At 40.3% G+C, this 25356-nt stretch overlaps 1 protein-coding gene across 3 annotated transcripts in view; it reads right to left on the bottom strand.

The window, feature by feature from the left end:
- Nucleotides 1-17139, bottom strand: part of LOC121377088 (aquaporin-5-like) — a 68487-nt gene extending 51348 nt beyond the window's left edge. Inside the window, exon 1 of one of the 3 annotated variants that reach the window (XM_041504960.1) lies at nt 16847-17139. In XM_041504960.1, coding sequence (XP_041360894.1) covers nt 16847-17077 — 231 coding nt within the window. In that variant the 5' untranslated portion in view covers nt 17078-17139. Of the gene's footprint in view, nt 1-8094; nt 8929-16846 lie in introns of those variants that run through there. The other 2 variants (XM_041504959.1, XM_041504961.1) reach the window with 2 other exon arrangements.
- Nucleotides 17140-25356: the final 8217 nt, after the last annotated feature.

The raw sequence follows: 25356 nt of genomic DNA on the forward strand, positions 1-25356 counted from the left end.
ATATACATTTTTCATAATACTGGCACCAGGGCCCTCTTGTTCAAAGCGTAGTTAACTGCAACCATGGTCAAGGTCAAGGTCAAAGGGTTTTACGTGCACGTTCAGAGCAAGCTGTTGTAGCGCACGCCTGTCGTGGGCACAGGTGCCGGCCTTGGCCGGCCTCTCTGTCCAAGACAGGAAATGGGTTAGCTTAATATATATATATATATTTTTTTTTTTTTTTTTTTTTTTATGCACAATTGCAAAATAAACTTTAGATTAGATTCTGTATGGATACCTTTGGTTGTTCTAAAGCAGCTTGCAACATTATGTTTTCAGTTATTATTTGCAATAATTCCAATCTAATTAAAATTAGCTCCACTATTACATGTGGATCTAAAGACAGCCAGTTGGAGCTCATGTCCACCAATCAAAACCTTACTTGCAGAATCCTGCCAGTGATTTAAAACTAACAACAAAGCGTAGTCCCCAATGTCCAGGTAACATTTCGTCTGTAAATAATAATTTAAATATTGACCAATCACACTTCGCCTTTTATAACGTTATTTGGGAGTATACAAATTCTAAAAATATCGGGCGAGTCTATTTTAGTGGTCGCAGTACAGCGAACCATACCAATACGTACGGGGTGGGTTATCAGTCTTCAATTTTACATTAAAAATTATTTATTTATTTATAAAATTTAAAAAAACGAAATCAGTCTTCAGTTTTACATTACAAATTATTTATTTTATAAAATAAAACATGTTTTAAGGCATTCGTAATTCACACGAAACATGTCGTATACCCTCAGGATAATTCGGAATGTTTTCAAATTATTTTTAAATCACAGGCAGGATTCTGCAAGTAAGGTTTGGATTGGTGGACATGAGCTCCAACTGGCTGGTGTTAGATCCACATGTAATAGTGGAGCTAATTTTAATTAGATTGCAATAATTCAGTCCTTGATTTTTTTAATTTCTGTTAAAGGGACAGACCCTAGTTTCAACTCTGTGAAAATTAACACTAAGTTTAGTTAATCTACAAACCTGCAACACATTTGGATAAAGTTACAATTGAGTGAAACATGAATCTGTGACTTTTAAATGGTGAAATACCCTCTAAAACTCGACTAAAACTCGACTCCATAACTGTTATTTCTCGGACGCACGTGCGTTTTAAAAAAAAAAAATGAGAAATGCATTTTGTGATATTAAAAACACCAAGATGACCAAAAACTCTTCGAATGTATGGAAATGGATAATCTAAACAATAAAATCTAAATAATGTCAGATATCTGTTACCAAAAACGGCTCTAATAGTAAAAAATATCCCTTAGTGTTTAAAAAGTAGGGTATGTCCCTTTATCCACTGGTTAAGCAAACAACTGGCCCCTGTACTTTAAAATATGCAAAGTGTCATTCAGTACACACGTCTTTCATTCCTTTTACACAGTCACAATGTAGCTGGTGTTATTTCACGTCATAGATATATAATTACTACACAAAATTAGACCCCAGCTTGAGCGCGCTGCGAGGAAACCTGCCCATAATATAACACGTATTACTTCAACGACCAATAACTAGCGGTTAATAGCCTCGTTTTTATGTCGTAAATATAGAGTATATATACTTTTTTTTCATATTATGAGCCTGAATGGAAGGTTTATATGCAATACAGTTTTCTTTAATTATTATTATCGTGTTTTTGGGTCGTAACTATTGGTATTAATAGCCTACCATACACCAACCCTACTCTCCGCTAGTAAATATATTATAATATTTTATGTCGTATATATAAAGTATATCTTTTTGTATAATGTTATGAGACTGAATGGAAAGTTTATATGCAATAAAGTGGGGTTTTTTTGTTTTTTTTTTTTTTTTTTCTTATCGTGTCTTTGGATCGTAAATATTGGTATTAATAACCCATCCTCATCCACCCCCGGTGTGTAAACATATTATTCTACTTGGTGTTTTGGTGTGAACATATTATTCTACTTTATCCTATTTTTTGTTGTAAAGATAAAGTATATATGTTTGTATCATGTTATGAGCCTGAATGAAAGGTTTATATGCAATAAAGCTTTCATCATAATTCACGTTGCGTCTTTGAGTCATATATTAATATCAATACCACACACACACACACACACACACACACACACACACACACACACACACAGACCTCCCCTGCTAGTAAATGAGGACTTTTAAGGGACAGATGTCTTCTTCCCAGACCACCTGGGCAACCACAGAGGCCAAAGGGGCACCTATCCCCAGGATATGGATCTTTTTTTTTCTTCTGGGTTTTTTTTTTTTTGTTTTTTTTTTTGCACGTACATTTGTCAGTCAAGGAGCGGGACATAGCCCAGTAGCAAAGCGCTCGCTTGATGCGCGGTCGGTTTAGGATCAATCCCCGTCGGTGGCCCCATTGGCATATTTCTCGTTCTAGCCAGTACTCCACAACTGGTGTAACAAAGGCCGTGGTATGTACTATCCTGTCTGTGGGATGGTGCATATAAAAGACCCTTGCTGCTAATCGAAAAGAGTAGCCCATGTGTGGTCCTTAACCATATGTCTGACGCCATATCAGGGGCGTAGCGTGATCTGGACCTGGGGGGGGGGTTTCGAATATGAAGGAAGTGGACCTTTTTTTTGCACCACCAGAAACTCCATGTGCATAAACCTGTATGCTTTAGTTCTGAAAGCGGACCATTTGCTTTAGCGCGGGGGGGGGGGTCGTCCGAACCCCGCCCCCCCCCCCCCCCCACCCCAGCCTACACCACTGCATATAACCGTAAATAAAATGTGTTGAGTGAAGTGTGTCGGTAAATAAAACATTTCCTTCCTTTCTTCATTAGTCAAAAATATATATGTTAGTTAACATGTCTTTTCATTCTCTAAAAACAATTCCGGTGGACTCCCCGCCCCCCTTTTCCTCCCCGCCCCACCCCACCCCGACCCCTTAATTAAGGCCCTGGTAATATGAATGTTTACGGTATGCAACAGGAGTGAAAGAAAGTTCACCAAACACAACAACATGTCATAATTCGCTGCCGTATTTCACATAATAATTATGTCTAATGCTCGACAACGGAGCTCAAAATATGCCGGAGAAATTTACGACTGAAATATGATACATTTTCCGTTGAAATATAACTCCATTGTTTTTTATATTATCGACAGGAGCCTTCACACCAAGACACCAAATGAATTTCTATAGGTGATAATGTTAAAACTTTGTGGGAGGCACGTTATATTAGCAGTACACTAAAATACTCTGGTAGAACATAATTATACGAAATTTATGACACTTTTCATTTAATCAATTTGGAATAGGATATTATATGATATTTAAGATATATATTAAATAATGTTTTTGCATAATCTATGCTCAAAAACTTAATAAATATGTTATTTATCATTGATTCTATGATAAATATAGAATTTTTTACAAATGTCACATATTGCTATAAATCAGTATACACACCACCTGCTCGTACGCACGCAAACTCGCAGACATAAGCGTACGAAACTGCTATCTGAAAGTAACAGACCCTAGTTGTCAACAACTACGACGTATTTGTCACTATTAAAACCGTTTTTGATCATTTAAATTAGAAGTACATGTACTTAAAGGGACATTCCTGAGTTTGCTGCAATTTTTAAGATGTTATCGACTAACAGAGACATTTTAACGATTGTAATTACATATCAAATATATTTTTCCGCATAGAATATTAGTGGCTGTATATTAAACGTGTTTCTGATCGTTCTAACATTAGTACTAGGCTAAATTTCATTTTATTTCCTAAATTATGTTGGGGTTTTTTTGTTTGGTTTTTGTTTTGTTTTTTGGGGGGTGGGGGTGGGGGGTTTGTACGTACGAAATTATTTGAAGACAAAATCCAGTTTGGGCTTCTTACAAATATTAAGACGACCAGAAGCACATTGAATATACAGACACTGATATTCTAAACAAGAAACAATGCAGCAAACTCAGGAATGTCCCTTTAATTTTTTTAATTTTTTTATAATATTAATCTTCGTACACCTGATTCAAGAGTGTTTCTGGTTATTCAGGATTTTGCATTTTTCATAATTCTTAAAACGCACGTTCGTCTGAGAAGTAATGGTTATCGAAACAAGCTCTGGTTTCTTTTAGACCCTATTTCCCTGTTTAAACATCGAAGACTTTAGCTTCTCTCTGTTATAGCCTAATCCAGATGCGTGTTGCAGGTTTGTAGATTAACTAAACTTAGTGTTCATTTTCACGGGCTGAAACTAGGGTCTGCGCCATTTAAAGGCATACTGTCACGGATTTAAGGACCATATTTCCCTAAAAATGGATAAAAAAATAAAAATTACATTAATTGTTGGAAACCAAATCTAGCTATCGCATCACCTTAACTGATCTATGATGGAGTGAAATTCATGTCATCCCTCTCGGCTATTTCGTTTTTTGAATTATGGACCATTGCCATAATTCAATTATTTTTACAAAATGTCATTAATAAAGTGAGTATGGCGGTTATGAAGATGGTTGAATAAAGTACATTTAGGGACAAATCAAATTATTTTTGTTCAGGTAATACTGTGTTAGATCATTAAATAGGTCAGTGGTCTGTGACAATATGCCTTTAAAGGTTCGGTGCAGTCGTACTTTGGTGCGAAACTCCCTGTTTTCGAACACTCCAACGAGCAGAGAGCAGAATTTAGGTTAGTGGGGCATGTTTGAAAAGGTTTGTCTCCACAAGTTACTTTACAATGTCTATCTTATACACGTTACACAGGTTTTATAATCTACCCATAATTTATTAATAATACAGCTACCCTGATAAGAAAGCATTGTTCAAACCGAGTTTAAAGATATATATCCTTCAGTTTGTTTGTTTGTTTTGTTCAGTGACACCACTAGAGTACATTGATTTATTAATCATCGGCTAGTGGATGTCAAACATATGGTCATTTTGGACACAGTCATAGAGAGGAAACCCGCTATATTTTTTCATTAGTAGCAAGGGATCTTTTATATGCACCATCCCACACACACGATAGTACATACCACGGCCTATGATATACCAGCCGTGTTGCATTGGCTGGAACGAAAAATAGCCTAATGGGCCCACCGACGGGGATCAATCCTAAACCGATCGCGCATCAAGCGAGCGCTTTACCACTGGGCAACTCCCCGCTCCATATACCCTTCAGTGTCTATTGTGGAGCTTATTAAAGATAATTATATATTCTTATCACATTTGTGTTCAGCGAAAAGAAGGCATTTTTACTGTCTTGTTCAAATGTTTAGCTTGTTTCCTCTAAATGTATGCCTAATAATACACCAATACAAATTCAAGTGCACGCGTACTTTTTAAATACTTTCTTATTGTGAAATTGTGACAACGTGAATAACGAACAATTGTGAATTGTTATTCAGATTTTAAAACTTTGTCGTCTTATATAAATTCAGCATACATATATTCACCATCCCACAGACAGGAGAGCACATATCACAGCCGTTGATGTACCAGTCGTGGTGCACTGGCTGGAACGAGAAATAGCCCAATGGGCCTACCGACGGGCCCACAGACAGGATACCACGTGCGGTCTTTGATATACCAGTCGTGGTGCACTGGCTGGAACTAGAAATAGCCCAATGAGCCCACCGACGGGGATAGATCCTAAATCGACAGCGCCTCAAGCGAGCGTTTACCACTGGGCTACGTCACACCCCAATTTAAATATATTGTGCACGCCTGCACACAATTAAACCAATGTGACGATATTGTCGGCGTTACGAACGTTACGCTGAAAAATGGCGTCACAAAACAGCCGATCAGACGCGACAGTTGCATTTTCCCCATCACACACACCTACCGACCAATCAGTCGGGATTCGGCGATAAAGACATCATGATATAAACATTAATTAAAATTTCCCTTTAAATAAATGTCGAAACATGATTTACGTACTGAGTTAAGCAACGTGACGTCACGGCAGGGGAGGTGATATCGCGAAACATTGTAGGCGGTTGCTTCGGGCTGGTATGCCAGATGTTTTGATTGAAACATAATTTATTGCAATTAAAACAAAAAATGGATTGGGCACATTTGTTCAAACTTACTACGCCCTCTCAATAATACTTAAAATATCGGTGGCAATGTAGCGTGTATATATATATATATGTTATAATCTTAACTGAGTAGAGAGTGAAATATTCCTGGTGTGAGAGAGAGAGAGAGAGAGAGAGAGAGAGAGAGAGAGAGAGAGAGAGAGAGAGAGAGAGCGAGAGAGTAGCGAGAGAGAGATAGTAAGAGAGAGAGATAGTAGCGATAGAGAGATAGTAAGAGAGATAGTAGCGATAGAGAGAGAGAGTGAGAAAGAGAGATAGTAGCGATAGAGAGATAGTAAGAGAGAGAGAGAGAGTAGCGGGAGAGAGAGAGAGAGAGAGAGAGAGAGAGAGAGATAGTAGCAATAGAGAGATAGTAAGAGAGAAAGATAGTAGCGAGAGAGAGAGAGAGAGAGAGAGAGAGAGAGAGAGAGAGAGAGAGAGAGAGAGAGAGACACACACACACACACACACACACACACACGAAAGAAACCCGCTACATTTTTCGTTAAATCGCTCTGGGTGTGAGCCGGTACCAGGGGGCGATCCCAGTACCTACCAACCCTATGTCCTGATGGCTTAACCACGACACCACCGAGCCGGTGTCAGAAGTCAGCAGCATCCATAGTGATTGTAATAGGAGATAAGCTTGTCACATTACCAGTTAAATAACAGTTATTTAAACAGAGAGAAACGTAATCCACCTCGAATGGTTTCAAATAGCATCATCTAATTACACACCGCGGACGTGGTCTTATTCACACCAGGAGTACAAATGTTCACATACAGTGAGTGAGCAGGCAGTGCCCCCAAACACCATACACCCACCCACCTCCCTCCCCACTGAGTCATTGCCCTCCCCCCCCCCCCCCCCGCTCATCAGTTGAAAAGTGAATTAATATATATCTGGTCCCTACACACGGTACCTTACGACAAGGTCACAAAAGTTTGTTTTGTTTAATGACACCACTAGAGCACATTGATATATTAATCATCAGCTATTGGATGTCAAACATTTGTTAATTCCGACTCTTAGTCAATAGAGGAAACCCGCTACATTTTCTTAAAGGGACATTCCCTAGTTTTTAAACACTAAAGCATATTTTTTTTACATTTATAGCCGTTTTTGACAACCAAAATCATACTTTACTTAGATTTTATGGTTTAGATAATAAATGTCCGTACTTTCGAAGTGTTTTTGGTGATCCTTGTGTTTTTAACATCACAAAATGTCTTTCTCATATTTTAAAAAACGCACGTGCGTCTGAGAAGTAACAGTTATGGAGTCGAGTTTTAGTCAGTTTTTAGAGGGTATTTCACCATTTCAAAGTCACAGACTCATGTTTCACTCAACTGTAACTTTATCCAAATGTGTTACAGATTTGTAGATTAACTAAACTTAGTTTTAATTTTCACGGGTTGAAACAAGGGTATGTCCCTTTAATGCAGCAAAGAATCTTTTATATGCACTTTACTACCACAGACAGGAAAGCGCATACCACGGCCTTTGACCAGTTGTGGTGCACTGGTTGGAACGAAAAAAATCCGATCAGTCCTACTCGGGTTATCTTGGCCGAAAACATTTTACGATGATAACAAAAACGAACCATTCTTGGTTACACAATTAAAACAACTAACATTAACATTAGTAAAAATATATCGTCTGTCCCAAGCAGGTTATCTTGGCCGAAAACATCTTACGATGATAACAAAAGCGAACCATTCTTGGTTACAAAAATAAAACAACTAAAATTACCATTAGTAAATATATCGTCTGTCCCACCCAGGTTATCTTGGCCGAAAACATCTTACGAGAGCGAGTGCGAAATTTGTTTTTCATGCTCATATACCACTAGAGTTTCGAGCATGTCCGTCCCGGGGCCTGTCTCTGGATAGCCAGGGGTTTGTCCCGGGACAGATACACATCTTAAAATGATAACAAAAGCGAGCCATTGTTGGTTACAAAAATAAAATAAATAAAATGAGCAGAAGTTTTTATCCTACCCGTATTATATCGGCATTGTCTGGAGTGTTCCCCACGACGCCTCTTCCCACCGCAGACTGGGCACCAAGGTAGACAAACAAAATCGATGCCAAAAATTCGGCAAACACCGCTCGCCACAACGCGACACTTTTCAACTCTTGGAGGTCAATTATTTTATACTTCGTTTTCGTGTGTCCAAATCTGATAGATTCCAGCTTGTTAGAAATATAGATAAAGAATCCTTCCAGCGCCATAACTGTCTGTATCTATTTTCTGTCTCTTCAATATTGTTTTCTTCTTCTTCCTAATGACCAATAATTATGTCTAAAATCCGCAAACACAGGTTTCTGTATGTCTCTAAATTACGATATTAATTTCCGAATATCGATTGAATCTATCAGTCGAATGCTTCACTATATATTCTTCTTCTTTTTCTTCTTTTTTTTCTTCGTTCTGTAACCAGTTTACTGATAATTCTGTAGAGACTTCGCAAAAACGCACAAACAACCACACACGTGTGTTAATAACAGCGCTAATGTCGTGTTCGATTCGGCGTTCTAGTCAATGAATAGGGTTGTAGTTTGTTTGACCGTACTGTACAGGAGAATTAAAAATATACTGTGCGCGCGACGACTCCAGGTGTGCCCAGGCACCCGAATGAATCCACAAATGACAGGTGAGCGTTTACTGGTCGCGAAAATGTGACGGCATTGTTCGCGTATTGATGACAGTTCGTTGCATGTCGCGAACGGCGGAGCATCGCGCGGACACCGGTTTCCGTTTAGACGAGTTTTTCATTCCCTTTGTACGCTGCGGGTTTCTTGCCAGAGGCGGATCTAGGGTTATACTTTTATTACATATTAATTTATTAATCATGGTCCTTTTTTCCGTTCTCTCTCTCTCTCTCTCTCTCTCTCTCTCTCTCTCTCTCTCTCTCTCTCTCTCTCTCTCTCTCTCTCTCTCTCTCTCTCTCTCTCTCTCTCTCTCTCTCTTGTCGTTGTTCGAGCGAGAATGGCTGTTGAGTTTTAGTGCGCGGGGATTAACATGACGTTTTAAGTACTAGTACGCTGTAAACGAAAGGCATTAAGATTATCAGATAAAAAATTTGTTTTGTTTAACGACACCACTGGAGCACATTGATTTATTAATCATCGGCTATTTGGATGTCAAACATTAGGTAATTCTGACATATTGTCTTAGAGAGGAAACCCACTACATTGTTACATTAGTAGCAAGGGATCTTTTATATGCACCATCCCATAGACAGGATAGCATATACCACGGCCTTTGGTATACCAGTCGTGGTGCACTGGCTGGGATTATCTGATAAACTATTCCGTATATAGCTGCAAATATAATCAGGCAAATATAATCAGGCACGGCGGAAGCAAGTATACATTGGGGAGAGGGGGTGGGGGGATTGACTCAGATTGAGGGCACGAAGTAAAGTTTGGGGGGGGGTTCGGGGGTGTGCTCCCCCGTAAAATTTTGAAAACTGCAATTTCCTGCATTTTACAAGTAAAATTCATCTCTGCTTTAAGATATACAACCAATAATATATTTTATTCAGAATTATTGGAGCGATTAAAGCCCCCAGGCCCGCCCCTGCTCCGTCGTGTCTGATACTATGGTACTTTTATCTTTATTTATTGACGGCAAAGTATTATGTGCAAAAAAAAGAGTACGTGATTAACCTTCTTCGTGGATTTCGCATTTAATAAAAAGACAGATTATTTAGTTTGTTTTGTTTAACGACACCACTAGAGAACATTGATTTGACAGGATAGCACATACTACGGCCTTTCATATACGTGTACTAGTCGTGGTACACTGGCTGGAACGAGAAATAGCCCAGTGGGACCACCGACGGGGATTGATCCCAAACCGACCGCGCTATGTCCCGCCCGCCCCGTCCCGTGACATTACCATAAATCGGATAGCCTAGATCGTGACTATAAACTGCTTGCGTTATGAGCTAGACGCGTGTTGGGGAATAACCTTCATACCTCAACGAGTCATTTAAGCATTGATAACAGTGTTATGTGCATACGCAAGATAACAGAACTGACGTTTATTTCTCCCAGGGCCACCAACCGGTAGCATCAGAGGACTGTACACAGCAGTGGCGGATCCAGAAAATCCATTTATGGAAGGGGGGTGCGGAATGCCAAGAGAACTTTCGGGGAGGTTTGGAGGGGGATCATAAAAAACGAAAATTAATATATAACAAATTTATAACTCGCAAAATTTGGGGGACGGGCCCCTAACTCCACCCCCACCCCGCAGATCCGCCTCTGCACGTGCAACAAATAAATGTATATACTGAGAGGACACGACCGTGAGGACGAGTGTAGTATGGGGAAGTGGGGGGTGGGGGTGGGGGGGGGGGGTGCAACCTCCAGTGAATGGGAGTAGTTTCTAGTGGAGAGGGAAAGAAAGAAATGTTTTCTTTAATGACGCACTCAACACATTTTATTTACGGTTATATGGTGTCAGACATATGGTTAAGGACCACACAGATTTTGAGAGGAAACCCGCTGTCGCCACTTCATGGGCTACTCTTCCGATTAGCAGCAAGGGATCTTTTATTTGCGCTTCCAACAGGCAGGATAGCACAAACCATGGCCTTTGTTGAACCAGTTATGGATCACTGGTCGGTGCAAGTGGTTTACACCTACCCATTGAGCCTTGTGGAGCACTCACTCAGGGTTTGGAGTCGGTATCTAGATTTTAAAAAATCCCATGCCTCGACTGGGATCCGAACCCAGTACCTACCATCCTGTAGACCGATGGCCTAACCACTACGCCACCGAGGCCGGTTCTAGTGGAGAGGGGTGCAGAAGCCAAATTTGTTTCTCTTTATATAGAGGGGCGGGACGTAGCCCATGGTAAAGTGTTTGCTTGATGCGCGGTCGGTCTAGGATCGATCCCCGTCGGTGGACCCACTGGGTTATTTCTCGTTCTAGCCAGTGCACCACAACTGGTGAAACAAATGCCGTGGTATGTACTATCCTGTCTGTGGGATGGTGCATATAAAACACCCCTTGCTGCTAATCGAAAAAGAGTTTCCTCTCTCAAAATCTGTGTGGTCCTTAACCATGTGTCTGACGCCATATAACCGTAAATGAAATGTGTTGAGTGCGCCGTTAAATAAAACATTTCCTTCCTTCGTTTTTTTATGTAGAATAGGACAAGAAAAAACGTACATTTTAGTCTTGGGGGTGGGGGCAAGTTAAAGTCCCCCTTTGCCCGTTCCTACGAGACTGGACAAGCATAAGATACTCGTGAGCAGAGTAGAGGATGAGGACCAAATGAACGCAATGCGGGATTTATCTCAGTCGGTTGAGTACTCGCTTGAGGTGCTTGTTTCGCAGGATCGAACCACCTCGGTGGATCCATTCAGCTGATTAGGTTTTTTCACGTTCCAATCAGTGCTCCACAACTGGACAAAGACCGTGGTATGTGTTTTCTTGTCTGTGGGAAAGTGCATATAAAAGATCCCTTGCTGCATTAGGAAAAATGTAGCGGGTTTCCTCTGATGACTACGAGAAATAAAATTACCAAATGTTTGACACCCAATAGCCGATGATTAATTAATCAATGTGCTCCAGTGGTATCGTTAAACAAAACAACCTTTTTTAATGAATGCAATTCTGGCTTTGTCAGAACGAATGAAGGAAATTGTTTACTATTTAACGACGCACTCAACACATTTTATTTACGGTTATATTGCGTCGGACATATGGTTAAGGACCACACAGTTATTGAAAGAGAAAACCCGCTGTCACTACTTCATGGGTTAAACTTTTCGATTAGCAGCAAGGGATCTTTTATATGCACCATCCCACAGGCAGGGTAGTACATACCACGGGAAATAGCCCAATGGGCCCACCAACGGAGATCGATCCCAGACCGACCGCGCAGAGCGAGCGCTCTACCACTGGGCTACGTCCTACTCCTAGCTTTGTCAGATTTATGGGCCTCTATTTAAGAATGTACGGTAGTCGTCGTGGTCAATGGAGGATCCATCTCGCTGAACAATATCCCGCGAAAACTGACACTGATACGCATTACTGGATGCAACAGCATGACGATAGCTTATTCTTTCTTCTTTTCTTCTTCTTCTTTTTAAAGGGATATACCGTAGTTTTTAAACACTAACGCATATTTTTTTACTATTATAACTGTTTTTGATAACTTCATATTATTAACTTCAAATTACGGGTTTCCTCTCTAGGGTTATATGTTAGAATTACCAAATGTTTGACATCCAATAGCCGATGATAAATAAATTAATGTGCTCTTGTGGTGTCGTTAAACAATACAAACTTTAACTTTAATTCGTTTTATAAACATGGTGATTTCTCCTAGGATTCTTGTCAGAATACCGTTCTTCTTTCTCTCTTCCTTCCATCCGTCCTTCTTACATTGCTTAAAGGGACATGCCCTAGTTTTTAAACACTAAGGCATATTTTTTTTACTATTACAGCCGTTTTTGATAACTGAAATCATACTTTACTTACATTTTATTGTTTAGATTATCCATTTCCGTACATTCGGAGTGTTTTTGGTCATCCTGGTGTTTTTAATATCACATATTTCTCATATTTTTAAAAACGCACGTGCGTCGGAGAAGTATCAGTTATGGAGTCGAGTTTTAGTCTATTTTTAGAGGGTATTTCACCATTTTAAAGTCACAGACTCATGTTTCACTCAATTGTAACTTTAGCCGGATGTGTTGCAGGTTTGTAGATTAACTAAACTTAGTGTTAATTTTCACGGGGTTGAAACTAGGGTATTTCCCTTTAAGGCCAGTAGTCTGCTGTTCGACTGTAATTATTTCATGGCAGACAGCTTTCAAATGGCAACTATTTCACTGAAGTTGTCAGGGGATAGCATGTAGTTTGTAAATATGTGTAACTTGTTGACATTGAAGACTTGTTTGTGGTAATTCCGGCCCATGCAAAAGTAGTGGGGGGTTTGTTTAAACCAATATCCTGGGAGAAAGAGCTGGACAACAGGTGTTGTCCTTTTCAGGGTATGTTTCCCTCCGGCAGGCAAAGGTACATACAAAATCCATGGGCCTTGACATGGTGAGGGGGCTTGTGTGTCTCAGTGACCCAGAGAGCTATGCCAGCAGGAGCTTTGGCTTCTGTTAGGGGACACCCAAGCTGGACTGGTCAATGGGTAGAGGCTAGACTGATATGGACTAAGGGTGAGGTAACCCTAACAGAAACCTTGGGTGCTGAAGTCAGAGGTATTGGGCCGCACGGCGCACTCTAATAGACCACAATACCATGCATCAACAGCTATTATGACTACATGGGACTGCTCATATTAACAAAAAATGTTATAGCCACTAACGCTATATCGAAACATATAGCGTAATTAATTGTGGTCTGTGGCCATTTAGTTGGCCGAGTCCTCGTTATAAATATTCGACTGGTACAGTCGTTTTCTATCATATCACCTTTGTGTGAAGTTAGGCGCCAAAACTCAGTCTAGCCTGCGACGCTCGCCTTCTTGAAGGTTGTACTATACTAAATAAAATCCCACAGGCGCCAATGTTAACGTATTGTCGAAAAGTATCCACCAAACTTACTCAGGCACGAGTAACAAAATAATTTGGTACATTTAAATCACTAAAAATATATGTGTATATCTCTGAAAATATGTTTATTTATGTATAAATTAGGGACGGGACGTAGCCCATTGGGATGTTTCTTGTTCCAGCCAGTGCTCCACAACTGGTGTAACAAAGGCCGTGGTATGTACTATCCTGTCTGTGGGATGGTGCATATAAAAGATCCTTTGCTGCTAATCGAAATGAAGTGGCGACAGCGGGTTTCCTCCCTCAATATCTGTGCGGTCCTTAATCATATGTTTGACGCCATATAACCGTAAATACAATGTGTTGAGTGCGTCATTAAATAAAACATTCCTTCTTGTATAAATTATTTATGAGATATGGATATGGATATGGATGTACATGAGTATGTTACAAACACTGTTTAAGTCAATGTTTCAAGGCTTCCCATCCTTGACATTGTCACATTGAAAATAAAAAAAAAATAAAAAAATGTAAACCCTGTAACATAAATATCAGTACTACAACACCTCCCTCAAAATATTAACTTTAGAATTCTGAAAGTGGAGCCTCTCATGGCTCATTTTTGATATAACCGGGTGTTTTTACAAACCCTTCGTTTCGCACACAATTGTAGTATTTAGTTTTACAGGACGCCGAACAATTTCCTGTGAAAACTGACACTGATACGGTTTACTGGGATGCAATAGCATGATGTTTCAAGCACAAGGCTACTTGACCCAGTGGAACAAGACAAAAGAAACTTGCATATATTTACTGCCCAGATGAAACTACCTTTTTCGACAACAAACACCGTCACATTTATCACCAATGGCAGAACTTGTTGTATTAACTGTTATATTGTAAGTAAGAACTTTGACCCAGCTGGCTGTTATTTCGTTTATTACTACATGAGGTCAGGTGAGGTCAGGTGAGGTCATAGGTTTTAAAACGTGTCGGCTTACAGTGGCTCCTTCGTCCAGGACAGGAAGTAATACTTGACCATTCTCGGGTATTTCAAAGCACACAGACCGGCCTCGGTAGCGTCGTGGTTAGGCCATCGGTCTACAGGTTGGTAAGTACTGGGTTCGGATCCCTGTCGAGGCATGGGATTTTTAATCCAGATACCGACTCCAAACGCTGAGTGAGTGCTCCGCAAGGCTCCATGGGTAGGTGTAAACCACTTGCACCGACCAGTGATCCATAACTGGTTCAACAAAGGCCATGGTTTGTGCTATCCTGCGCAAATAAAAGACCCCTTGCTGCCTGTCGTAAAAGAGTAGCCTATGTGGCGACAGCGGGTTTCCTCTAAAAAAAAGTGTCAGAATGACCATATGTTTGACGTCCAATAGCCGATGATAAGATAAAAAAAAATCAATGTGCTCTAGTGGCGTCGTTATATAAAAAACAAAAACAAAACTTTATTCTTCTGACAACAATGACTGAATCTACAAAAGGTGATGTAGTAAAATTCGATTAAAAAAAAAATGTCCGTTCCGTGTCCTGATTCAATCTCGCGCAGTTTGTCAATTTGTATTATGCCTAGCTCATTTCATTGATTGTATTATTTTTGTCACATCTCTAACGATTGTTGAACCAGACAATACTAATTGAAATATCTTTTTGTGAGCCATTGTTCTCTAATGTATAACAAGTCGTGTTAACAATATTACATGTAACCGTAGGGTCCGTCATTATCTACGTACAGGAAATAGCGAGGCAACGCAAAGGAAGTGCGGACTGGAGCAAGATCAGGAACGGAAAAATACGGTTCAGGGAAACTGGTTTTTATATCTTTCTGATATGGGTTGTGGTTTTTTGTTGTTGGGTTGTTTTGTGTGTGTGTGGGGGGGGGGGGGGGGTGGGGGGGGGGTTGTGGTTAGGGTTTTTTACTTGGTTTTCGTGTTTAGGTGCGATTAAGGTTCAACCTCGTTAACCTGGTCAAGAAATGGGATTAATGGTTAGTATTTAGTGAGAGTAAAGTAAAATTGCTTTGTTTAATGAAGACATTAGAATATTATCAGTATTAATTGTTTACACACACACACCTTTGATGAGAACATCTTTCGTTATTTTTGATAATACATTCTAATAGCATTCTGATAACAGTTCAAAGTCGTTTGCCCCACATACAGTAAAACACATGCCACGGTATTTGACCAGTTGTGGTGTACTGGTTGGAACGAAAAAAAAACATCCAGTCATTTGAATGGATCCACTGAGGTGGTTCGATCCTGCGACGCAAGCATCTCGGGCAAGCGCGCAACCGACTGAGCTAACTCCCACCCTTTACTAATTACACATATACGTGTGATAACAGCTTAAAGTTATATGACTGGCTACAACTAGGTGATTAACTGGGCCCCCGTGTTACGAAGCGATCTTAGCGCTAAGATCACCTTAAGTGCATACTGTAGTTAGGCACTTAAGGCGATCTTAGAGTTCAGATCGCTTTGTAGAACGGCGCCCCTAGTGGATATTGCCATACTATGAAGAAAAATACAATCGAAATTGATTGCTCTGTGACGTGTATAAGTAGAGCAGAGAAAGCTCTCAACCGACTGAGCTAAATCCCCCACTCACACAAGTTAATAAAAATGTATATTTTAAAACAATAAAGGGTAGTACAATATTTTATCACACTAACTAGCACAGGGTAATACTATATTTTATAGCACTAACCAGCACAGGGTAATACTATATTTTATCACACTAACCAGCACAGGGTAATACTATATTTTATCACACTAACCAGCACAGGGTAATACTATATTTTATCACACTAACCAGCACAGGGTAATACTATATTTTATCACACTAACCAGCACAGGGTAATACTATATTTTATAGCACTTGCCTAAATAGAGTAGTGCGATTTTTCATCATGCTCAAAGATAATAATATATACATAAATTGATCTCACTCACCCAAACAGGGTAATACATATGATATTACACTTGTCTAAATCGTGAAAACAAATATAATCCCAGAAGTTTGAAATACATGCATTGGTCAAGCCTACTCAAATAAGATATTAGTTGCTTAAAAATGATTTTTGTTTTAAATCCGGATATTTGGCTTAAATTCCGGAATTCCGAATACGAGACGAAAATTCCGGGGTTTTTTTTCGGCAAATTCTGGAAAATTGGTCACTGTGGGGAAATAAAAAATATTTTATCACTTACCCGAAGGAGATCCACGTAATCGGCGGGTCCATTCAGTCGCTCGCCGATGGAAGCCGAACATCCGAGGAACACGAAAACTACCGAACCAATGAATTCGCAAAAAACCGCTCTCCAAAGATGAACGCTTTTCAGCTCACGAGAATCAAAAAGCTTATATTTTCCGCTTTTCAGACCAAATCTGACTGTTTCGATCTTGTTAGCGATATGCACATACAAGCCTTCCATTGCCATTTTTTTTTTTTTTTTTAAAGAAACTTAAATTTTAAGCAAGAATTAAAGACGAAAATTCAATAAACTAAAGCGGAAGCGAGAATTACGATTTTTGGTGGCCACAGAAGCTTAAATAGTTTTGCTGAAAAACAAGTGAGGTGGATTTTCTACGAGGGCTGCGTTTTTGTTGGTCGACACGATCACGTGACGTAATTTTGGCAGGTAATGGATGACGACATTTGTATATATTTCATGCCACAGGGTTTTGTCAGATACATAAATTGTGGCATTAGGACATTTATACGAGTTCATGTTAATTTGTTACTCCGTAATAAAAAATAGCTGACACAGTTATTGTTGATGTTATTAGCTTTATTTTCCAAAACAAAGTTAACGAATCTGCTACGTTTTGCTTTAGAAGGCAAATAAACTGTACGATAAAAATTTGATATTTAATTAAAGGCATACTGTCACGGATTTAAGGAACTTATTTCTCTTAAAAATGGATAATAAATAAGAATTACATTAATTGTTGGAAATTTAGCAAATTGAGCTATCGCATCACCTTAACTGAACCATGATGGAGTGAAATCCATGTCATCCCTCTCGGCAATTTTAGTTTTTGAATTATGGACCATTGCCATAATTCAATTATTGTTACAAAATGTCATTAATAAATGGAGTGTGGTGGTTATGAAGATGGTTGAATAAAGTACATTTAGAGACAAATCAAATTATTTTTGTTCAGGTAATTATTTGTTAGACCATTAAATAGGTCAGTGGTCTGTGACAATATGCCTTTAAATAGGTCAGTGGTCTGTGACAATATGCCTTTAAGTTATATAATTACAGGAATTAAAATATCTGTTTCTTTATTTGTTTTTATTTGTCGGCGGGTTGTTCTATGCTTAAGTTTGGGGCAGGATTTAGCTCAGTAGGTTGAGTGCTCGCTTGAGGTGCTTGCGTCGCAGGATCGAACCAGTGGATCAATTCAGCTGATTCGGGTTTTTCTCGTTCCAACCAGTGCACCAGTGTAGAAAAGTGCATGTAAAAGATCTCTTGCTGCATTAGGAAAAATGTAACGTATTTCTTCTGACAGATGCTCGCTTAATGCCTGGCCGGTCTAGGATCGACCCCCGTCAGTGGATCCGTTGGGCTATTTCTCTTATCAGCCAGTGCACCACAACTGGTATATTAAAGGCTGTGGTATTTGTTATCATGTCTGTGGGGTAGTGCATATTAAAGATCCCTTGCTACCAATAAAAACAAAATGTAGCGGGTTTCAAATTGCCAAATGTTTGACATTCACTAGCTGATGATTAATAAACTAATGTGCTTCAGTGGTGTCGTTAAACAAAATAAACATTAACGAGTCAGAAATGACCAAATGTTTAACATCCAGTAGCCGATGATTAATTAATCAATGTGCTCTAGTGGTGTCGTTAAACAAAACAAACTTTATATTTAACTTTTTGTTTGAGGTTGTTGTGTTTTTGGTGGTTTTATTTTATTGATATCTTTGTCTATGTCTGTATTTCCGTCTTTCCATCTATCTGTCTGTCTATCTGTCTGTCTGTCTGTCTGTCTGTCTATTCCTCTGTCTGTATGTCTGTCTTTCTGTCTGACTATCCCTCTCTCTGTCTATCCCTCTGTCTGTCTGTCTATCTGTCTGCCTATTTTTGAAACTCAATTGTGTCCGAGCTTGTCTTAGATAGGCGTTATATATTCATATACACAGGCACGGCGGAGCGGGGGCTGGGTAGGGGGGCTTGGGGTTCTTCCAGCCCCCACCACCACCACCACCTCTACCACCATCTCTACCACCACAAATATCAAAAATATCATTGGAAGTAAATCTTAAGGCAGAGATGAATTTCACTTGTAGAATGCAGGAAATTGCATTTAAGGAAATCTATTTTATAAAATTTTACGGGAGAGCATACCCCCGAACCCCCTAGTGACTTTGCTTTGCGCCCTCGATCTCAACCAGCCCCCCCCCCCCCCCACACACACACACCTGTCTACTGGCTTCCGCCGTCCCTAATACATTAATTTCATTTGAACTTATTTTCGTGATTATATCCATTTAAGGTTCAAGCACTCTGTCCTGGGCACAAACTTCAGCTATCTGGGCTGTCTGTCCAGGACAGTGGGTTAGTTGTTAGTGGTTAGTGAGAGAGAAGAAGGTGTAGTGGTCTTACACCTACCCATGAGTCGTTAAAACTCACTCTGGATGAGAGCCGGTACTAGGCTGCGAGCCCTGTACCTTCCAGCCGTATGTTCGATGGATTAACCACACCACCATCGAGGCCGTTGGTTGACTGCAAAATGAAATGCCTGCCCTCGTGAACTAATCAGCTAAAAAGTTTGTTTTGATTAACGACACAACTAGAGCGCATTGATTAATTAATCATTAGTTTTGGGATGTTAAACTTTTGTTAATTCTGACAAGTAGTCTGCAGAGAAGTTTTTTAAAAAGGGATATTTTATTAGCAACTTCCCACAGACAGGACAGCACATACCACAGTATATGTTACATCAGTCGTGTGACACTGGGGTTGGAATGGGACAAAATAATCAAAGAATGGATTCAGTGATGGATTTCATTCCTAAATCCTACTGGTTGAAACGGGAAAAGATAACTGGTTCCGCGGGCGAGCGCTCTGCCAACTGAGCTAAATCCCTCCCTATATGTACGTAGTACTGTGTCCTTGGACCATATTTTCGAAGCAATCTTAACCTACGAAATCGTAAAATTATCGTAAGCTATGACGTCACTATGGCGTGTGCTGTAGTGACGTCACACCCTACGATGGTTTTACTATTTCGTAGCACTAAGAGAGCTTCGAAAATATGGGCCCTGGTTTCATTTCTACCCTCACTCCTAGTCAGTTTATTTTAGACATGGCTCTAAATTAGCTCCTAGATAGGGTCTGGACGTAGCCCAGCGGTAAAGCGCTACCCTGAGGCATGGTCGGTCTGAGATCGATCCCCGTCGGTGGGCCTGTTGGGCTATTTTTCGTTCTTGCCAGTGCACAACGTATGTTATATCAATGGTATATCAAAAGCCGTGGTATATGCTGTTGAACCGACCTCGGTGGCGTCGTGGTTAGGCCATCGGTCAACAGGCTGGTAGGTACTGGGTTCGGATCCCAGTCGAGGCATTGGATTTTTAATCCAGATACCGACTCCAAACCCTGAGTGAGTGCTCCGCAAGGCTCAATGGGTAGGTGTAAACCACTTGCACCGACCAGTGATCCATAACTGGTTCAACAAAGGCCTGTGGGAAGCGCAAATAGAAGATCCCTTGCTGCTAATCGGAAAGAGTAGCCCATGAAGTGGCGACAGCGGGTTTCCTCTCAAAATCTGTGTGGTCCTTAACCATGTGTCTGACGCCATATAACCGTAAATGAAATGTGTTGAGTGCGTCGTTAAATAAAACATTTCTTTCTTTCTTTCATGTCTGTTGGGTAATGCATATAAAACATCCCTGCTGCATGGTCGGTCTAGGATCGATCCCCGTCGGTGGGCCTGTTGGGCTATTTTTCGTTCTTGCCAGTGCACAACGTATGTTATATCAATGGTATATCAAAAGCCGTGGTATGTGCTATCATGTCTGTGGGATAATGCATATAAAACATCCTTGCTGCTAATGGGAAAATCTATAGTGTTTCCTCAAATAGATGGATGTCATAATTACTAAACATTCGACAACCAATAGCCGATGATTAATATAGCAATGTGCTCTAGTAGTGTCGTTAAACTGGTATAAATGTCGTGGTTAGCGCTAACCTGTATGTGTGATAATGCATATAAAAGATACGTTGCAGATAATGATTTTTTTTTTTAGCGGGTGTCTTCTCTATGACTGTACGTCAAATGTAAAAAAAAAATAAAAATATTTAACATCTAACAGCCGATGATTAATAAATCAATGTGCTCTAGTGGTGTCTTTAAACAAGACAAACTATAACATTTGTGTCTTGTGATGGATAATACGGTGTTTGTAATTAATTGCTAGCGAGTTGAACAGCACTGGCTGATGTTACCGTTACCTAACATGACGTGTATTACGTGGCGTGGGCAGCCAGTTAAGCACTGCCCGTGGACATATAATGTATTGTCTATTGTCTTCTGTTCTTTGTGGATGTAGCCCAGTGGGTAGAGTTGGAGTCTGGTATGCGGTGATTAACAGTAGTGTTGCCTTCCTCGGTGCATAAAACCTCAGAATTCAGGTGACGTAAGACATGGGCTGACAACCGGCCTCGGTGGCGCAGTGGTTAAGCCATCGGACTACAAACTTGTAGGTACAGGGTTCGCAGCTCAGTACCGACTCAAACCCAGAGCGAGTTCTTAAGGGTTCAATGGGTAGGTGTAAGGCCACTACACCCTCTTCTCTCTCACTAACCACTAACAAACTAACAACTAACCCACTGTCCTGGACAGGCATCCCAGATAGCTGAGGTGTGTGCCCATGTCAGCGTGCTTGAACCTTAATTGGATATAAGCACGAAAATGAAGTTGAAATGAAATGAAATATAGTTATGTGAGTTGCTACCAACCCATCCCCACCCCCACCCGGCACTCTAACCCACTTTTCAAATGTATTAGTTAACAGTCAAAATCATGTGTGACAATGGAAAAAAAAAGACACTCTTTTAATGGAATTAAATTCATACTACCTAAATGCCGCAGTGGTATAAAGACAACTCTTGGAACATCTAAGATGACGCAGTTGCACGTGCAGTTTTGTCCTTGACCTCGGTATGCTGTATAACGATTACAGTGACATTTCATTTCGAATTCGGGGCGGGACGTAGCCCAGTGATAAAGCGCTCGGTTGATGCGTGGTCGGTTTAGGATCGATCCCTGTCGGTGGCCCCAGTGGGCTATTTCTCGTTCCAGCCAGTGCACCACGACTGGTGTAACAAGGACCGTGGTATGTATTATCCTGTCTGTGGGATGATACATATAAAAGATCCCTTGCTGTTAATCGAAAAGAGTAGCTCATGAAGTGACGACAGCGGGTTTCTTCTCTCTCCATATCTGTGTGGTCCTTAACCGTATGTCCGACGCCATATAACCGTAAATAAAATGTGTTGAGTGCGTCGTTAAATAAAACATTTCCTTCCTTTCTTCCTTCATTTCGACTTATTTTCGTGCTTACATCCAGTTAAGGTTCACGCACGCTGTCCTGGGCACACACCTCAGCTATCTAGGCTGTCTGTCCAGGGTAGTGAGTTAGTGGTTAGTGGTTAGTGAGAGAGAAGAGGGTGTAGTGGTCTTATACCCTACCCACTGAGTCGTTAAAACTCGCTCTGGGTGGGAGCCGGTACTGGGCTGCGAACCCAGTACCTACCAGCCTTATGTCCGATGGTTTAACCACGACACCATCGAGGCTGGTAGTTTTACAGTTACAATTCTCGTTAAATTGCTGATCAACATTTTTGTTTATCGACACCACTAGAGTACATTGATTTATTAATCATGGGTGATAGGATTCAAACATTTGAAAGTTTTGACATAATATTATACTCATTTTATATACATTTTTCAATTAGTAGCAAGGAAATTTTTATGTGAACCGTCCCACAGACAGGAGCGTACATACCACAGCCTCGTGCCGTGGCTGGAACAAGAAATAGCCCAATGGGCCCACCGACGGGGGTCGATCCTAGGCTGACCGGGCATCAGGTGAACTCTTTACCACTGGGCTACGTTCCAACTCCACACAATTTGAAGGCAATTTGTTAGGGAACGTTTTATTTAAATCTTGCATACTTTAAAAAACAAAAAAGAATTGTCATGCGAGTTAATAATATGTATTTATTTGACTTTTATTCATTATGGAATTACATTAGTGCATTCCTTTTTAAAGGGGCATTCCTGAGTTTGCTGCATTGTAAGATATTTCCGACTAATAAAATATTTCTACGATTAAACTTACATATTAAATATATTTTCTTGTTTAGAATACCAGTGTCTGTATATTCAATGTGTTTCTGGTCGTCTTAATATTTGTAAGAAGCCCAAACAGGATTTTCTCTTCAAATAATTTCGTACGTACGAAAAAATAATATTTTAGGGAATAAAATGAAATTTAACCTAGTACAAATATCACACCGATCAGAAACACGTTTAATATACAGCCACTAATATTTTAAGCAGAAAAATATTTTTGATATGTAATTACAATCATTAAAAAGTCTCTGTTAGTCGATAACATCTTTAAAATTGCAGCAAACTCAGGAATGTCCCTTTAACGCGAACGGACAGAATATCACGTTAAAGAGTATTTTACGTCATAATAACAGCCTTTTTATTTTTGATCTCGCGTCCAAAGTGAAATATAAACAATCTATAAAGATGTCCACATTTCATCTCAAGGGATTTGACTTTGACGTCACGAAGGCAGTTAATATGCACCTGTTCCCAAGCCTTGTCAAAGTTACGTACATATGTTGTTCTTGAGAGCGGGTCTTGTCTGGATCGGAGTGACATGACATTGTAATTTACGATTCAATTCGGTTAGTTATGCCCTTCTGGGTAATATTACGTCAGAGCCAGGAACGTAAAGAGACTCACTGTTACGAATCTGGGGCTTGTAACTCGAAACAGTCGCAAGGGGTTACTAAACTTACAGTAGTCGGAAAGCAATACTAAAAAGTTAGGTGTGTAACACGAACCACTCGTAATTTTACTCCTCACTCAGGACAGGCGTAAATTTCCAGATTTACGACAAAATTTAGTTCTACTCCAGACCAGTCGTAGTATGGACGTAACATTAGTTTGTGTGATTAAACACGCGAAGGGTGGTATGAATCTAACCCTAACCATGTTAGGTAATAGGATTTAACTTTTAGAACAAGCTGTTGTAGCACACGCCTGTCATGGGCGCAGGTGTCGGCTCTCGCCTGCTCCTCCGTCCAGGTCAGGAAGGTGTTGGGGGTGGGTAGAAGAGGGGGTTGCCCGCGCTGGCATGTTGAAGGGAGTACAAGCAGCCCGACCGGGGTCGGAAGCAGGCGAGGTTGGTGGTTTTAGTGGGATTATAGTGAAATAGTTAAACCGGCCTCGGTGGCGTCGTAGTTAGGCCATCGGTCTACAGGGTGGTAGGTACTGGGTTCGGATCCCAGTCGAGGCATGAGATTTTTAATCCAGATACCTACTCCAAACCCTGAGTGAGTTCTCCGCAAGGCTCAATGGGTAGGTGCAAACCACTTGCATCGACCAGTGATCCATAACTGGTTCAACAAAGGCCATGGTTTGTGCTATCCTGCCTGTGGGAAGCGCAAATAAAAGATCCCTTGCTGTCTGTCGTAAAAAGAGCAGCCTATGTGGCGACAGCGAGTTACTTTTTAAAAATAGTGTCAGAATGACGCTATGTTTGACGTCCAATAGCCGATGATAAGATAAAAATGTGCTCTAGTGGCGTCGTTAAATAAAACAAACTTTACTTTACTTTTTTTATAGTGAAATAGAAACTGTTGCGTAATTTTGTGAAGGTAATTTGGACACATAATTGGTTGAATGCTAGCTCGTTGGTGGAACCTTGCCTCCATGGAGGCTGTCGTGGTTTGACTCCCATATGTGCCCTTTTTTAGTCCTTAGAAGAACTCTGTCCTTGAGGGACCGCTTTGAGACTGTTCGGAGAGAGTTGGTGGGAGGCACCCTATGGAAGTATTGCTGAAAGTCCTTAGAATGACTGTTTGTAATGCCCTTAGACGGTAATTTATGTCCTCAATGTTGGTCTGCTAACCCTAATGTTAGCTAGATTATTATAGGCCAAGCATTACTGAATTGTTTGCGTTGTTAGATTATCTTAGACAACAAATGCATTGATCGCAATTGCTATATGTCCCTGCATCTGTAATTATAGTCTTATGTTATCTACATGATTTGTAATTTATTTAACGACACCTCAGCACATTTTATAAACTACTACTATTTGATGTCTAACATGGTTATTTCGACATTTTGGGACGCGAGATGTGGAGGGAGAGAGCACGCGACTTTTATATGTACTTTCTCATAGATATGGCAGTATATACCACAGCTTTTGACATATCAGTCGTGGGTTACTAAATGGGAAGGAAAACATTTAAATAAATACTCCGAGGGCGATCGATTCTGCGTCGACACATCGCTCCTCAAGCGAGCACTCTACCACTGAACTACATCCACCCGTCTGTTGTCAGTACGTGTTACAAACATTTTCTATGGATCTCAGTGGTAGAAACAAGGGAATCCCCTTGTCGTAAGTGTATAGGTCTTTCGAGTTACAGTCGTTTTCCTCTAGCTTT

This window comes from Gigantopelta aegis, chromosome 7 (genome assembly GCF_016097555.1).
Source record: "Gigantopelta aegis isolate Gae_Host chromosome 7, Gae_host_genome, whole genome shotgun sequence".
NCBI lineage: Eukaryota > Metazoa > Mollusca > Gastropoda > Neomphalida > Peltospiridae > Gigantopelta > Gigantopelta aegis.